This window comes from Giraffa tippelskirchi, chromosome 11 (assembly GCF_054371585.1).
Source record: "Giraffa tippelskirchi isolate mGirTip1 chromosome 11, T2T-mGirTip1v1.2.pri, whole genome shotgun sequence".
Lineage (NCBI taxonomy): Eukaryota > Metazoa > Chordata > Mammalia > Artiodactyla > Giraffidae > Giraffa > Giraffa tippelskirchi.
This window is the reverse complement of record NC_137285.1, coordinates 149019248-149036365: the sequence shown is the minus strand read 5'-3', so window position 1 is coordinate 149036365 and position 17118 is coordinate 149019248. Positions and strand designations below refer to the sequence as shown.

Below are 17118 nucleotides of genomic sequence, written 5' to 3'. Positions count from 1 at the left end.
AGAGTTCTATCACCTTAACAAAGCCTGAGCTTTTTACGCCAAGGGTCGATTACCAGTGTCTGAAGCTCAAGCAGTCAAGGAGAAAGTGAATTCAACTTGCTACCATTTTGTTTTATTCACGTCCACAACGAATTGGATGATGCTCACTCACATTGGAGAGGGTCACCTGCTTCACTCATTTCACTGATTCAAATGCTGATCTTGTCTACAAACACCCTCACAGTCACACTCAAAAACAGTGTTTAATAACATATCTGGGCATTCCCTGACCTACTCAAGTTGATACATATAATTAACCGTCACTGCTACTGCTGCTGCTAAGTCACCTCAGTCGTGTCCGACTCTGTGCGACCCCATAGATGGCAGCCCACCAGGCTCCCCCGCCCCTGGGATTCTCCAGGCAAGAACACTGGAGTGGGTTGCCATTTCATTCTCCAATGCATGAAAGTGACAAGTGAAAGTGAAGTCGTTCAGTCGTGTCGGACTCCTAGTGACCCCATGGACTGCAGCCTACCAGGCTCCTCCGTCCATGGGATTTTCCAGGCGAGAGTACTGGCGTGGGTGCCATCGCCTTCTCCGACCATCACAGAGGGGCTAGTTCTTTTCATTTTGTTGTTGTCTGCTGTCTTGTAGCTATTTCCCACCCCACCCCCCACCTCTTTCACTCTCTTGATATCTTGCTTTGTGCGTCGCTGACTTTTTCTTGTGATAAACTTTGATTCCTCTCTCATTTTCTGTTGTGCATCTTCTACTGGTACTGTCTTTGGGATTACCACAGGGCTTACACAAGACATCTCATAGTTACAACAATCTCTTTTTGACTGGTAACAACTTAGCTTCCATCACTTACAAAACTCTGCTCCTATATAACTCTCTTTCTCTTTTTGTTACTCGTATCACAAATTATATCTTTTCATATTTGGTATCTGGTGATACAAAATTACAGTTACAGTTATTTTTATCGGTTTACCTTTTACAGTCTATGCTAGAATTCAAAGTGATTTACGTACTTCAATTACCATATTGCAAAATTCTGTATTTGTCTATATATTTGCCTTTATTGGTGAATTTTCTATTTCATATGCTTTTGCATTGCTGTCTAATGTCTTCTCATTTCAGCTTGAAGGACTGCCTCTAGCATTGCCTATCAGGCAGGTCTACCAGTGATGAACTCCCTCAGACTTTTTAAAAGTTGGGAGTATAATTGACATACAACGTTACATTAGCTTCAGGTGTATAACACTGTGACTTACATACATAAAAGATGATGACCACATTAAGTTTAGTCACCATCTCTCTCAATTTAAAGTTTTTATAGTACTATCAACTCTATTATCTACTCTGTATACTGCATCCCAAGACTTGTGTTCTAATTGGAGGCGGTGCTTTTTAATCCCTCTCACCTACTTCACCATCCCCCACCCTCTCCTCTCCAGCAACCGTTGGTTTGTTCTCTGTATCTATGATCCTGTTTCTGTTCATCATGCCTGTTCATTTGTTCTGACTTTTGGATAACAAACCTCCATGTTTCTGAAGGGATTTCACTCCTAAGAAAGCTCTGCCTTTGTTTAAAAAGTCTGACTAAACATTAAATTACCTCTAAAATTTCCAAACTGCGTGAGCGGAAGCAAGCCACAAAACAAATATTCTTCAAGGAGAAAAGACACTTCAGCACCACTTCAGAAGTCATCATAAAAATAAGATGTTAAGAAAGAAGATTGAACCAGATGCTAAGAAAAAGAATGAAAAATAAAATTAATAAAGATACAAATCAATAACTCAGAGTTCAGCGAGGAGAGGGGATATCTTTGTGGTGCAAGCTCAGCAAAATTTCAGAAGTGGCTATCATGTCTTCTCTCATTTTATTATTGAGGATTTTCCCCCTTGTTATCTTTATGCTGCTTCAACATTCTATCTTGGGTATGTTTATGGGACGAACTAAGTTTTCTTGTTAGGTCACAGGTTGTTGGATCAGAAAGAACCATGTTTGGACTGGATGGATATGACAAAGTTATTTCTTGGAGACGCTGATCATTGAACTTCTATGGTGAGTACCTGGGAACTTCAGTTGTCTCCTGCCAGGAAATTCTACGTGTATGAATATATATACAAGGTGTTAATCGGAGGAAAGTCGCTCTTCAGCGCTGTGCTTTCTGCTGTATAATGAAGGGAGTCAGCGATAGGGACACGTCTCCTCTCCCGCTGGAGCCTCCCCTCGCCCGGCACTGGCTCTTACCTGTCTCCGCCGTCACAGAGCCCCAGGTCCAGCTCTCCGTGCTGTACAGCGATGTCCCGCCAGCTGCCTGTTCCGTACACGGTAACGTGTACGTTCCGTGCTCCTCTCTCAGTTTGTCCCACCCTCTCCTCCCCCGCGTGTGCACAAGTCTGCTCTCTAGGTCTGCGTCTCTATTCCTGCGCTGCAAATAGGTTCGTCAGAACCATTTTTCTAGGTTCCATATACATGTGCTAGTAGGCAATATTTGCTTTTCTCTTCCTGACTTACTTTGCCAGGAACTTTGATTGGAACTCTACTGAGTCTGTCTCCTCAAAATTCAGAATTGTCTGGTCCAGCCCTCTAGTGCTTCACCCGGTTACCTTTAACATGTGCCTGTCTTGTGAGTGAGAGTCTCCTTGTCTTGAAACAGAGTTCCCTCCTCTAGCAGTTATTTGTCTCTTCATGTAAAGATACTTCAGGGGATTTTACTCTACCTTTAATAGAAGTGAAAGAAAGGGAAAGCCACTCCGTCGTGTCCAACTCTGTGACCCCATGGACTATACAGTCCCTGGAATTCTCCAGGCCAGAATACTGGAGAGGGCAGCCTTTCTCTTCTCCAGGGGATCTTCCCAACCCAGGGATCCAAGCCAGGTTTCCCGCATGGCAGGCGGATTCTTTACCAGCTGAGCCACAAAGGGAAGCCCAAGAATACTGGAGTGGGTAGCCTATCCCTTCTCCAGCAGACCTTCCTGACCCAGGAATTGAACTGGGGTCTCCTGCATTGCAGACAGATTCTTTACCAACTGAGCTATCAGTAATAGAAGAGCTTGGCCCAATTCTTCAGCACTCATTTATCTAAAACTTGAAGACTACTAGTAATGTATGGAGATTTTCTTTTTACCACATCTCTAAAAATATGTTATAATCTGTTTATTCAGCTATAGCCATCCCAGTGTATCTGATATGGTATCTCATTGTCATTTTAATTTTTATGATTTATGATCATTTTTATCTCTTCATGTGGGCTTTAGGCACTAATACACCTTTTTCTATAAAACGTATTTTCAAAATTTCCCCATCTTCAGTTGAGACATTTGTCTTCTCATTACTGAATTGTAAGATTTCTACATTCTCAAAATTATCTTTTTAATTAGATATTTGATTTGCCAACATTTTCTCCAAATTTGTGGTTTAATTTTTTTTATTTTATAAATGGTGTTTCTTAACATAGAAACATTTTGAATTTTAATAAAGTTAAAATTATAACTCCAGAATTTCTAATTGCTTCTTTTTTTTTTTATAACTTTAATATCTTTGTTGATATTCTCTATTAGATGTTGTTGTTGTTTAGTTGCTAAGTCAAGTCCAACTCTTTGCGACCCCCATGGACTATAGCCCTCCAGACTCCTCTGTCCTGGGGACTTTCCAGACAAGAAATGGAGTGGGGTGCCATTTGCTTCTCCAGGGATCGTCCTGACCCAAGGATTGAACCCTCATCTCCTCCGTCTCCTTCACCGGCAGGCAGATTCTTTGCCGCTGAGCCACCAGGGGCGCTCCGTCTCTGTTAGATGAGTCACTGTGATCGCGCGCGCGCGCGTGTGTCTGTGTGTGTGTGTGTGTGTGTGTGTGTGTGTGTGTGTGTGTGTCGCGCGCTGTCGCTTCAGCTGTGTCCAACTCTTTGCGACCCTATGAACTGTAGCCAGCCAGACTCCTCTGTCCACGGGGTTCTCCAGGCAAGGACACTGGAGCGGGTTGCCATTTCCTCTTCCAGGATATCTTCCTGTCTCAGGGATCGAACCTGCATCTCTTATGTCTCCTTCTTTACCACTAGCACCACCTGTGTTTTCCTTCAATTCTTTACCTGTTGTTTTCCTCAGTTCTTTGAAAGTATGTGGACATCCTCAGAGAGTTTCTGCTGACTACTTTTTCATATTTTCCTCCAAATTTTCATGATTCACATTTTGTGTGTGTGTGTTAAATAAATGGATGCTTTAGACAATACAGTGTAGAAACTGAATTCTGACTAGCTTGTAATTGTTTGATATTTGCTTTTGTTTGTTTAGTGACCTGACTGTACTAATTTTAGGGTCTGTTTCCTTGTGCTGTAGAGCCACTGAAGTCTCTGCCCAGTCTTTTAAAATCCCATTTTTATCTATAAGCCTGTCTTCTCTGGGGTTGCAGCTGTAGTACTGGCCAACCAATAGTCAGAGTTTTCCTTATGCACATTTTGATGAGAGGATCTGAATGTGTGGATTGGGGACCATATCCAAAATTTAGACAGTTGGCAAATCTTGCTTTGGCTTTTGTTTTCTGTTTGTGCAGCTCCTCAAGTTCAGTTGGAATAAGTAATTGGCATCTTCTCTGTTCTTTCCATAACCTTGAACGTGACCATAACCTTCTCAATACCCAGGAAAATGTCAGAACTTCTTAAAGCCCATGTATCATTTTCTAGATATCATTCAAGACTTTAATTTCTCCCTTCCTTCTCCTGAACAGTATCTCAGCTTTAGACACCTGTGGTTTGGCCTTCTCCAGTAGTTCTCCCAGTTGCTACTGTGGAACCAACAGACTTCTCTTAAGTTCTGTAAACAATATAGCTTCCTCACAGCCTCAGTACTTTCACTCAGTTGGTTCATTCTGTCGGGAACACTCAGCCCTGGTGTAGACAGTAGTAAGGACTGGCAATGGCGTGAAGGAATTGAGATACATTACCAGTGGGAATGCAAATGGTATGTTACTATTTTTAAAAGTTGGCAGTCTTATAAAGTGAGCTATAAGCTTACCCCATCAGCCAACAATTCCACTTAAAGGTATTTACTCAGGTGAAATGCAAACCCGTGTTCAAACACAAAATTAAATGCAAATGTTTATAGCAGATTTAACTGTAATCAATAAAACTAAAAATAAACAACCTGGCTATATTCCATATAATAGAATAGTACTTGATAAATAAAAAATAACAATCTACTGATACGAGCAACAAAAGGATGGATGTATTATGTGTTATCCCAGATGAGAGTAGCCAGACCGCAAAAGCTACATACTATATGATTTCACTTATATGATATTTCTTACAAAGGAACAGTCATACGACAAATTCAGGTTCCAGTATCTGGGAGCGGCAGGAGAGTTTCACTGAGAAAGAGCAGGGAAATTTGAGGGCAGACAAGACTGTTCTTTATTTTGATTGTGTTGGTGGTTACATGATCACACACACTTGTCCAAACTCTCAGAACTGTACACTAAAATATGAAGTTGCAAATAAATTACACTTAAACTGAAAAAAAAGAAAGAAATGACAAGAAAATAATGTAAATGTATCTGCGTGCTGCTGGCTCAGGAAGCCAAGCTTGTCCTCCAGGCAGTTTATTTGCTTCTTTCTGAAGTAAGTGGAGTGGGCGCCTTTGGCTGTCCCCATGGGGGCCTGTCCTGAGACAAGCTCCAGGGCCCTAACATTCCCTCCGCTCCCATTCATTAGCTTCTAAAATCCCCAAATAGTTCTCCTTGACATCGTTTTAGAAGGAACAGACTCCATACGGAACCTCTCTGGTCATTTATTTACTCATCTGAATGTGAATAATTGTTAGTACACATAAACACCTGCCTCAAAACAGGATTTTCTGTGAGTCTGCAACCACTGACAGGGAAAACCCCCGAGATAAATGTTACATGGAATGTAGTCAAAATGACAACAATTTACTGAGCTATATTATAGACCTTCTTTCATTAGCTCTTCTTGGTCACAAGTCAGTGAATTATGCTGATGTGTCAATCATTTTGTATCTACTTCGCAAAAGTTTGGCCTAAGGTAAGTGACAATTATAAGGACACCTTTTGATTAGTGTCACAGAGAGAGCTTCTTCAACAGAATTTTTAAATTCTACCCTGTAAGAGTTTCAGATCAGACTGAAAATTCGGGATTTGCAGCCTCTTTTTTCAAGAGACAGGTAAGCTTCTATATTTAATACACATCTTGAGCAAGAAGAGTAGTACATGTAAAAAGCAGTCATGAAGCTGATACTATGAGCTATTTGAGCTCAAATTGGAATGTCATAAACATTTTCCTGAAAAACTGGGATAGAGCCACATTACAAAATAATTCCGCTGGTTGGAAGTCCAGTTATGCTCATGCAGCTCTGTGTTACGTTCCTAAGGAGGATGGACAAAAACAGTAGGTGATGCTCTGACTGAGTAGGTGGTAATTTCATTGTTTTCTCTCTTCTCATGTCATTATGGTGGAAGCTTACAATGTTTGAATTAACAGTTGTTTAGATTCCAGGAGAGTCCTCATGAGATTTTTTAGATCTGTATGCTATTTACTATTCTTTACCTCACAATCTCACCCTTTTCAGAAAAGTTGACGGAGCAGTCATTCAGAAGCAAAGGTTGTAAAATGAATCATATATTCATTTAAATTTGAAATTTATGTTGTATTAGATAATTAATTTAGGAAATACCTTCTCAAATTCTCATTTTTAGTATCTCTAAAACATTCATAATAGAGTTAACATTTACTGTGACAATTGAGACATATCTATATCTAAATATATAATTCTCTTATTAGAGATCATAGGACCCAGCGTATACAATAAATTGTTACAGGTTATTTTACCATGTTTGTCAGAAATTGGCAAGCACAAATGCCTCTAGAGACTAGGAATGGAAAGTTAAATAGCAGCATGGGCAGAGAAAGACTTTAGAGACAAGAACTGCCTGAGACTGAACAGACTCCAAATGCTCCAAATCTAAACTAAAAAGTAAAAACGTGGAACTTGAGTGCAGCACTTTCACAGCATCATCTTTTAGGATTTGTAATAGCTCAGCTGGAATTCCTTCACTTCCACTAGCTTTGTTCATAGTGATGCTTCCTAAGGCCCACTTGACTTTGCATTCTAGGATGTCTGGCTTTAGGTGAGTGATCACACCATTGTGGTTATCTGGGTCATGAAGATATTTTTGTATAGTTCTTCCGTGTATTCTTGCCACCCCTTCTTAATATCTTCTGCTTCTGTTAGGTCCATACAATTCCTGTCCTTTATTGAGCACATCTTTGCATGAAATGTTCCCTTGGTATCTCTAATTTTCTTGAAGAGATCTCTAGTCTTTCCCATTCTATTGATTTCCTCTATTTCTTTGCATTGATCACTGAGGAAGGTTTTCTTATCTCTCCTTGCTCTTCTTTAGAACTCTGCATTCAAATGAGTATATCATTCCTTTTCTCCTTTGCCTTTAGCTTCTCTTCTTTTCTCAGCTATTTGTAAAGCCTCCTCGGACAACCATTCTGCCTTTTTACATTTTTTTTTCTTGGGAATGGTCTTAATCACTGCCTCCTGTTCAATGTCATGAACCTCTGTCCATAGTTCTTCAGGCACTCTGTCTATCAGATCTAATCCCTTGAATCTAATCCCTTGAATCAGATCTAATCTAATCCCTTGAATCAGATCTAATCTAATCCCTTGAATCAGATCTAATCTAATCCCTTGAATCAGATCTAATCCCTTGAATCTTTTTGGTTCATTGGTTATTTAGAAGCACGTTGTTTATCTTCCATGTGTTAACGTTTTTTTCTGGTTTTTTTCACAGCCACAATGGCATGACACTAGAAACCACTTACAAGAAGAGGCTATGAGGGGAAATAGGTCAGAGATAGGGTTGACCACAAAGAAGTTTAGGAAAATTTATTAAGAGTAATTGTGGACACGACTTAGCAAATAAACAACAACAACAGCAACAACAATTGTGGTAGTGGCTACATGACTCTACATTTGACCAAAGTCTTAAAACCATACACTAAGAAGTATGCATATTACTGTGTGTAAGTTATACGTCATTTTTAAATGGGGAATATAACAAGAAACATAACAAGTAATACCAACAAATGTATTGACCCTCAAAATATCCAGCTTAGTCCCACAGGAAGTCAAATTGCTTCCTCCTTTGGAAAGTGGGATGACGAGCTGTAGACACCCTCATTTTCTCCCAGGAGGCCATCCCTGGAGAGACAGACGTCTCTATAATTCCCTGCTGGTTCCCACGCATTAGTCTCTGAAATCCCACCATGACTCCATTCAACATCATTTCAGGCAAGCAGACTGCAGGCTGAGCCCCTGTTACAACCATTTATTAATCTGCATGTTAATAAATGCAGGCTGTTAGTCTGACAGGTCTTCAGCTGACCTAAGGATTGGCTGTGAGCCTTCAATCATCAGGGAAAATGCCCCAAGGTAAAAATTATACTAAGGAACCTTAAAATAATAACCTCTTAGTGTTTTATAGACCTTCCTTTTTTTGCCATTTACAGATGCAATTTTGTGAATTATGTGTGAGAAGTAATTTAATTATATTTATTTTACAAATAAGGAGAACATAAATGGCTCCTCCAAAGGCACAGAAAGAATGCATGGTAGATTCAGAACCTGACCACATACTAATGTTCTTTCCCTCATCTTCCCTCCCTTAGAGACCTTGGAACATTTCTATCCCTGCCTAAGAGATGACTTCTCTAACAGCATTTATGCATTATTTCATGGCTAAATTTCTGACTTCCAACTTACTATTCAGGATTAACTGTCCTATTTTGTCAAGGAGTAAGGTAAGTGTTTATAGTCCATGTATACATTTAAATTTAAAATATTTAAAACAAAAAGCTTGCCACCAAAATAGATCTACAAGCTAAAGGTAACCCACAAACTATGAACTTTCAACCCTCTACATCTGTGATTCAACTGTTGGATAAACAATAACAAGAAAAAAGAAGAAAAGGAGATTATTTCAACTTAAGCTGATATACAAATTAAAAAAAAAAATTAAGCAAAAGAATGGGTCACATGGACTGACCAGAGTAGGCAATTATATAGGCAGAGCATGAACAGACTCTGATATATTGGAAAGCACCCCCAAATTTAATGGACCTAAGTGGTGTATAAGCAAAAAGCAAAATGAAGAGGAAATTACAAGGCCTCAAAACTCATCCTCACCTAGAGCCCTACACACCATCATCCACCTTTCTCAAACCAGCAAAGAAAACCACTATTCACGTTTAATATTAATGTTATATCTATCTTCTTCAGACTGTGCTGAACACTTAGCTTTTTGCTCATCGTTTTTCATGCATTATCTAACTTAATTCCCAAAATAACACCTTGAATTAGGTCTCCTTACTATCTTAATTTTTCAGTTGGAGAAAAACTGCTGCAGGAATGTTAGTTGATGACCAAAGACTCAGGCCGTTAACTTAGGGCTCTTCTCAGAGTCCAAACTCTATACCCGATGCTGTGTCTCCCTTGAGAACTGCCTCTGCTGGTTGTACATGGCCCGACTCCTCCAGTTACCCCACTGCACACACTGTGTATGTAAGTCTCAGTTACTTCACTGTGCAACCTCTAACACTGAGTTTGGACCAATGAAGACAATAAATAATTCAAACAGAGCTAAATTCAGTTTAATTTAAATTTAGTAAAGACACATCAGACTTGAGAAACACTTTGTCTGAGAACAGAATTTGGCTTGCCAATGAATATTTGTGGAAAAACGAATTAGTCATCCTTTTGTGTCTACAGCGGGTGTTGGAATATGAACAGCAAAGAAGTGTATGAATTTAATAGGCTAGGAAAAAGCTGAATTGTCAGAGTCATTAATTCCAAAATGATCATGTTTTGACATATCTAAAATAATTAAAAACTGGAGAGACGATTCATTATGATCCCTCATTCTATACTTTAGAATTCTAGATGAATAATACACTAAATTTCGCTAAGTGCTTGCTTTAGATGTGGAGAATCTTGAAGCACATATCATTTTTGTAATGAGAAAGTGTTCATGAGGTATAAGCATTTCCATTTCACCGTTGCTGCGATCTTAACTAAATTTGACACTCATTCCTTTGTTCCTCTTTGCTCCAGAACATCCGATTCTTAAGTAACCCGGATGGAGAACAGGACAGAAGTGACACAGTTCATCCTCCTAGGACTCACCAACACCAAAACTCTCCAAGTTCCCCTCTTTATAACATCCGTCCTCATTTACTTGCTCAGTGTGGTTGGAAACGTGGGCATAGTCCTGTTGGTTCTCTCGGACGCCCATCTCCACACGCCCATGTACTTCCTCCTCAGCAGCCTGTCTCCGGTGGACTTCGGCTGCGCCACAGCTGTCACCCCCACAGTCCTGGCCGGATTCCTTAAAGGTGGCAGGGGCATCTCCTATAATGTGTGCGCTGCTCAGATGTTCTTCTTTGCAGCCTTTGCCACTATGGAGAATTTCCTCTTGGCAGCAATGGCCTATGACCGCTATGCAGCCGTGTGCACGCCCCTCCATTACACCGCAACTGTGACGACGAGCGTGGGTGCTAGTCTGATCACAGGCCCCCGTGTCTGTGGTCTCCCGAATGCCGCCGTCCATGTTGGAGTCACCTGCCGTCTCTCCTTCTGTGGGTCCAGTGTGGTCCGCCACTTTTTCTGTGACGTTCCAGCAGTCACGGTTCTCTCGTGTTCAGATAGGTATATTGGTGAGATGGTGCTCGTTTATGTAGCCAGCTTCAACGTCTTTTTTGCTCTCTTGGTTATCTTAACATCCTACATACTCATATGTATCACCATTCTGAAGATGCACTCATCTGCAGGGTACCAGAAGGCTTTATCCACCTGCGCCTCCCACCTCACAGCAGCCTCCATCTTCTATGGCACGGTCATCACGACGTACTTACAGCCCAGCTCCCGTCATTCCGTGGACACTGACAAAATTGCGTCTGTGTTCTATACCGTGGTCATCCCCATGCTGAACCCTTTAGTCTATAGTCTGAGGAACATGGAGGTCAAGAGTGCTTTCAAGAAGATGATTGTGAAGACAAGATTGTCATTTTAACACTTCAGAGTACGTAATCATCCAGTTTGACTCCTCTCAGACTTTTCCCATGTGCTGAGTCACACGCAGAAATTAAGTCCTGAAAAATACCCTTATTTTTTTCTAAAGTATATTGTCTAGAATAAGGAAACGTTGTGTTCAGAAATCTAACAACTAAATGAGGATGGCCAAAGAGAAGCATAAAATATTTTGGTTACGCTTGTTAAGGACATTCACACGTTCACATGCATTTTACCTGCCGCCTGCACTACAAGCACACAGGTGAAGCAGGGGGGCAAGCAGGCCCACGAACAGCAGCGACGCCCGTGCCCTACGGACGCACGTGAACACAGGAGGAAATCAGCAGGAGGTCGGTGGGAGGGTTTGCTTTTATTAAAAATCATGTGAATAGTGACTTAGTGGATTAAAATATACATTTATATCTAATATTACTTTCTTTAGTTGAATAACTGTTCTAAAAGTCCTAGTCTGAGAAAAAAAATAATAAACTTTTGATGAAACTATGTGCTTATGTTGTTGGCATAGTTTACTGACAGATGTATAAACATACCATCTTAACTGAATTAATAATTGTCTTGATTGAGTCATTTTACTAAGCTGCATTTTCACATCACAGTTTTCAAAAGGATATAATAGCCACAGTACAAAAAAAGTGGAGGAAAAATAATATAATTTTTAAAGTTTTTCATCCATGACTACCAACATTCACATTTTTAAAAAAATGCACTGAGATAGCAATAACATTGTATATTTTTCTGTTTGCAGTTGTTATAAAATAAGTTAATGCTGCTTGTTAATTCCTTTTAAATGGTTTATAGCATTATATAAGTTTCATATCATTGTTGTTGCTGTTTAGTCCCTAGGTCATGTCCAACTCTTGCAACCCCATGGACTATAGTCCACCAGGCTCCTCTGTCCATGGGATTTCCCAGGCAAGAATACTAGAGTTGGTTGCCATTTCCTTCTCCAGGGGCTCTTCCTCACCCAGGGATTGCACCCACATCTCCTGCATTGGCAGATGGATTCTTTACTACTTGAACCACCAGGGAAACCCCAAGTTTCATGTATACAATGTTCTATTTCCACTTCTGTATACAGTATGATGCCTTCATCACTAAAAGTTTAGTTTCTACTCATCACCATACAGTTTACTTCCTTTAACCACTTTGCCCTGCCCCGAGCACTCTTCACTTTAATAATCACTATTCTATTGTCTCTATTCGTGTATTTGTTTTTATTTGGTTTGGTTTGCTCAGCCACAAAGAAAATTAAAATTTGCCATTTTCTATAACATGGATGGACCTAGACGGTATTATGCTAAGTGAAACAAGTCAGAGAAAGAAAGACAAATACTGCATATTTTCACTTACAAGTGGAATAAAAAAATAAAAGAAATAAATGAATGTAACAAAATCGAAACAGACTCACAGATGCAGAGACCAAACTATTGGTTACTAGTGTGGAGAGGCCAAGGAAAAGGGGCAACATAGAGGGGGGAGATTAAGTACAAACTAGGATATAATATACAGCACGTGGAATATAGCCAATATTTTATAACTTTAAATTGAGTATAATCTGGAAACCTACTGAATCACTGTTGTATACCCAAAACTAATATAATATTGCAAATCGACTGTACTTCAACGCAAAAGAATAAAATGAATAAAATAAAGAGTATTAATAGCCAAGCCATTCCTTGGACCCAAGACAACCCTTGAATCTACATTGAGTGGTTCCTAAGACTATGATCTGCATTGTTGTTCAGCAGCTCAGTCGTGTCCGACTGCAACACACCAGGCTTCCCTGTCCGTCACTGTCACCCGGAGTTTGCTCAAACTCATGTCCATTGAGTCGGTGATGCCATCCAACCATCTCATCCTCTGTCGTCCCCTTCTCCTGCCCTCAATCCTTCCCAGCATCAGGGTCTTTTCCAATGAGTCACCTCTTCGCATCAGGTGGCCAAAGTATTGGAGTTTCAGCTTCAACATCAGTCCTTCCAATGAACGCTCAGCGTTGCTTGGTTTTAAGTATATTTAGATCAAATTTAATTTAACAAATTTTCAACTTCACGTTGTCAAGGGTTCACACTGAAGTGAAAGATATGTGCATAGAGCATGTGTAGAAGAGTGGATCAACGGGGGCATGCCATCAGCCCCCGTCACATCAGCAGAGGTGACTCTGAGAAGAAGGCGAAGCATTGTGCTTGGAGGACAGGCTCTGGGGTGAGGGACACACCAGTCCTCCATTATCTCCCGTAAGGCATTGTTAAAGGGAAAGTGAAGTTGCTCAGTTGTGCCCAACTCTTTGTGACCCCATGGACTGTAGCCACCAGGCTCCTCTGTCCACGGGATTCTTCAGGCAAGAATAGTGAACTGGGTTGCCATGCCTTCCTCCAGAGAATCTTCCTGATCCAGGGATCGTCTCTTATATCTCCTGCATTGGCAGTCAGGTTCGTTAGAACTAGAGCCACCTGGAAAGCTTTCATTTTACTAGGCATATGTCCAAACCCACTAGAGAAAGAAATGGCAACCCACCCCAGTATTCTTGCCTGGAGAATCCTATGGACAGAGGAGAACTGGCGGGTTATAGTCCATGGGGTAGCAAAGAGTCAGATACGACTGAGCAAATAGACAGCAAACAGCATGTCCAAACCCATAGTGTGTAGAACACAAAGAGAGAACCAAGCTATAGAGTTTGGATGATTATTTTATCTTTTTAAAGTTTATAACGGCAACATGTTGATTTAACAAAAATGACTCAGTCAAGACAGAAATACTCATTCATTTAAGATATGATATTTATGTATCTCTCAACAAAATGTGCCAAAAGAGCAGATACTTTCATTTAAAAGACCATAATTTCTCCTTCTATTCAGAATATTAAAACAGTTATTTCACAGAAGAAATAATTGCTATTAGACACAATTTTATACTGAATATCTCAACTAACAATTTAAATTATTTTTATTAAAAACTAGCCATGCTCCGTTTACCTCTGACAAATTTCCCATTCCAGTGTGTATGTGCCCATAATAATGAAAAATCAAATACATCAGTACATAATTAGTACATTACAACATAATGAATCAAGTATCAGAAGTAAGTTTTGACAAACAGGTCCCAAATTTTCTAATGCTTTTCCTTAGCTATCTTCATTCAGGTATTGAATTTCCAAATATGCTTTCTTTTTACCAGAAATCTTTTTATCTTATCTTTTGAAAAGATAAGGATGTCATCTCAAAAAGTTAAATATAGTATGGAGCTTAAAAAAATAACTCATTGCATGGGGAAAATCTGAGAGGAATTAATAAAGGTTACTGTATTCTTGCCTGGAGAATCCCGGGGACGGTGGAGCCTGGTGGGCTGCCGTCTATGGGGTTGCACAGAGTCGGACACGACTTGAGCGACTTAGCAGCAGCAGCAGCAGCAGTACTTACTGGGCTTCCCAGGTGGCGCTAGTGACAAAGAATCCACCTGCCAATGCAAGAAACAGAGATGTGAGTTCAATCTGTGGGTCGGGAAGATCCCGTTTTAGGAAATGGCAATCCACTCCAGTATTCTTGCCTGGAAAATTCTGTGGGCAGAGGAGCCTGGTGGGCTGCAGTCTGTGGGACCACAAAAAGTTGGACATAACTGAGCAACTGAGCCCACACACTGGACATACTGTAATGTTCAAATTCTGTAGAAAATGTCGCCTCTCAATGACTTTCTTGAATGCACCCTTGACCTCCACGCTCCTCAGACTGTAGCCCACAGAGTTCAGCATGCGGATGAGCGGAAGGTAGAACACAGATGCCACTTTGTCGGTGTCCCTGGAGTGCCTGGAGCGGGGCTGCCAGTGCATGAAGATGACGGCCCCACAGAAGATGGAGACGGTGGTGGGGTGGGAAGCGCAGGTGGAGAGAGCCTTTTGGTGCCCCTGAGCTGAGTGCATCTTCAAGATGTTTACAAATATCAATAGATAGGAAATCAATATAATCAGAAGAGCAAAAGAGACATTAAAGCTCATGATGAAAACAAGAACCACTTCACTAATGTGTTTAGCAGAGCTAGAGAGAGCCAGGACCGCTGGAACATCACGAAGTGATGGACTGTGTTGGACTTACATAAAGAAGGACCGAATATGTCCCCAACATGGAAAGAGGCATTCAGAAAACTACAGACGTAGGATCCTATGGTCAGACGTGCACACACATTTGCTGTTGTGGTGGTGCTGTTATGCAAGGGCTTCCATACTGCTGTGTAGCAGCCATAAGCCACTGAAGCCAAAAGGCAAGTTTCCACCCTTGCAAAGGCTACAAAAAAGAACATTTGAGCGGCATGGGCATTGTAGGAGATGGCCTTGTCTCCAGTGAGTAATCCAGCCGTTACTATGGGAGTGAGAGCTGAGGAGTAACCAGGGTTCTCCAGAGACAGGTTCCTGAAGAAAAAGTGCATAGGAGTGTGCAGACGAGAGTCCAAGAGAAGAACTGTGATCATTCCCAGCTTTGCAATCACATTGATGAGGTAAATGATAGCGCATATGATAAACAGGAGGATCTACAGTTTGGGGGCACTGATCAGTCAAAGGAGAATGGACTGTGTCACTTCGATCTTGGTCTCCATCAGTGCTATTTGGGAATTTTGAGAGGTACTGTAATAAAGGGGGAAAGCGACAAACGAAAAAGAAATTGCACTGAAATTTAAATGCATTATCATTATCAATTTCTACTTCAAAAGTATCCTGATCTAATATTAAGAACTTTACATGTAAAATGTGTGTATGAGTATGTGTGTGCTTCTGTGTGTGTGTATAATGTGTAGTACTATTATTTTTATTTTGCCATTAAAGGAGTGAGAGATTTGAGAGATTATATGATATTCCACAATTCTATTGCTAGTATAAAAAATTCAAGACTGAAGCCTAATTTTCATCTAATCAAAAGCCAGGGGCTTTTAGTCACCTCACTGTCAACACATATAAAGGTACCAATAAATATAAGGATGGTAAAAGGTTAAATTGCTGTTAGATCTTGCTAATTTATTTATTTCCTTTTGTTCTCTGTGTAGTTTAGAGAATAGTCACTTCACACTTATCCACTTTTTACCTTTAATGAGAGACCAACTGTTAATGTACAAGAAAAAAATTACTACCTGCTCAGTCAGAGCACCATCTGTATTATTTGCTATTCATCTTCTTGAGGGAAGCAACAGGAGATTTCGTAAGTATCACCAAACTCCTCACCAATGGAAATTTTCATATTAAGACTCCAATCTCAAATCACTATTTTGGAAAAAAGTTTCAAAGCATCATTTCTATGCTCAAAAAACTCATAGTATGTATACGCTTCCCATTGTTTTTGCATGAATTACACTTTTCGCTGATAGTGTTTATGGAATAATTATCTCACTCCTTGAAGAGAAGGTACAGTCAACCTTGAATAGTGAGTGTGAAATCAGAAATTCAGCCTTGAAATAATGCCTAAGTAATGATAAAGAAGCTGTACTGTAGGCAGTGGTCAAAAGACTCCAAGTACCTTAAGAAAATGAAAGATCAAGGACAAAACACTAACAAGGACCCAAGGACCAAGGTTCAAGTCCCAAATCCACCATTAATTCTTGCTGAACTCTTGGAGGGGTCACCTTCTCCTAGTCTGTAAACATTGTGAAATTACTCCTCCCATGTAGCTTACAGAATTGTGTCTGTAAATAGCAAATAGGGAAGGTCTACTGAAAAACTCAGTAGAGAGGGTTACCATTTTAAAGTCATTCAACATAACTTTTATCTTGGGGTGATTTCCTTGGCAATAATGTAGGCTCATAGCAATTCCTCAGATAGGAGGGAGACCTGTGTGCAATAACAATGATTAACATTTGGGTGAATATACGACGACCAAGGAGATTGGCATGCAGTCAGGTCCCTCTAAAATGATGTCACGTGGAGTGTTGTTGGTATTTCAGAGGCTGGTGCAAGGGAACTAGGAGTAAATTATAGAGTCATGGAGCTCTCAGGGGATGCCCCTATGGGACCATCTACAGTTCCTCAACCCACCTTCCCAGGGAAGA

General features: G+C 40.4%; 1 protein-coding gene and 1 pseudogene across 1 annotated transcript; one reads left to right on the top strand and one right to left on the bottom strand.

Annotated features, from left to right (window-relative positions):
• Positions 1-10138: 10138 nt before the first annotated feature.
• On the top strand, positions 10139-11074 carry LOC145525301 (olfactory receptor 5B3-like). Its single transcript, XM_081538095.1, has one exon. It carries the CDS (start codon positions 10142-10144, stop codon positions 11072-11074), a length of 933 nt encoding a protein of 310 aa, XP_081394221.1. The 5' UTR covers positions 10139-10141.
• A 231-nt stretch (positions 11075-11305) lies between these two features.
• Positions 11306-15678, bottom strand: LOC145525300 (olfactory receptor 5B2-like; annotated as a pseudogene).
• Between the last annotated feature and the right edge of the window lie 1440 nt (positions 15679-17118).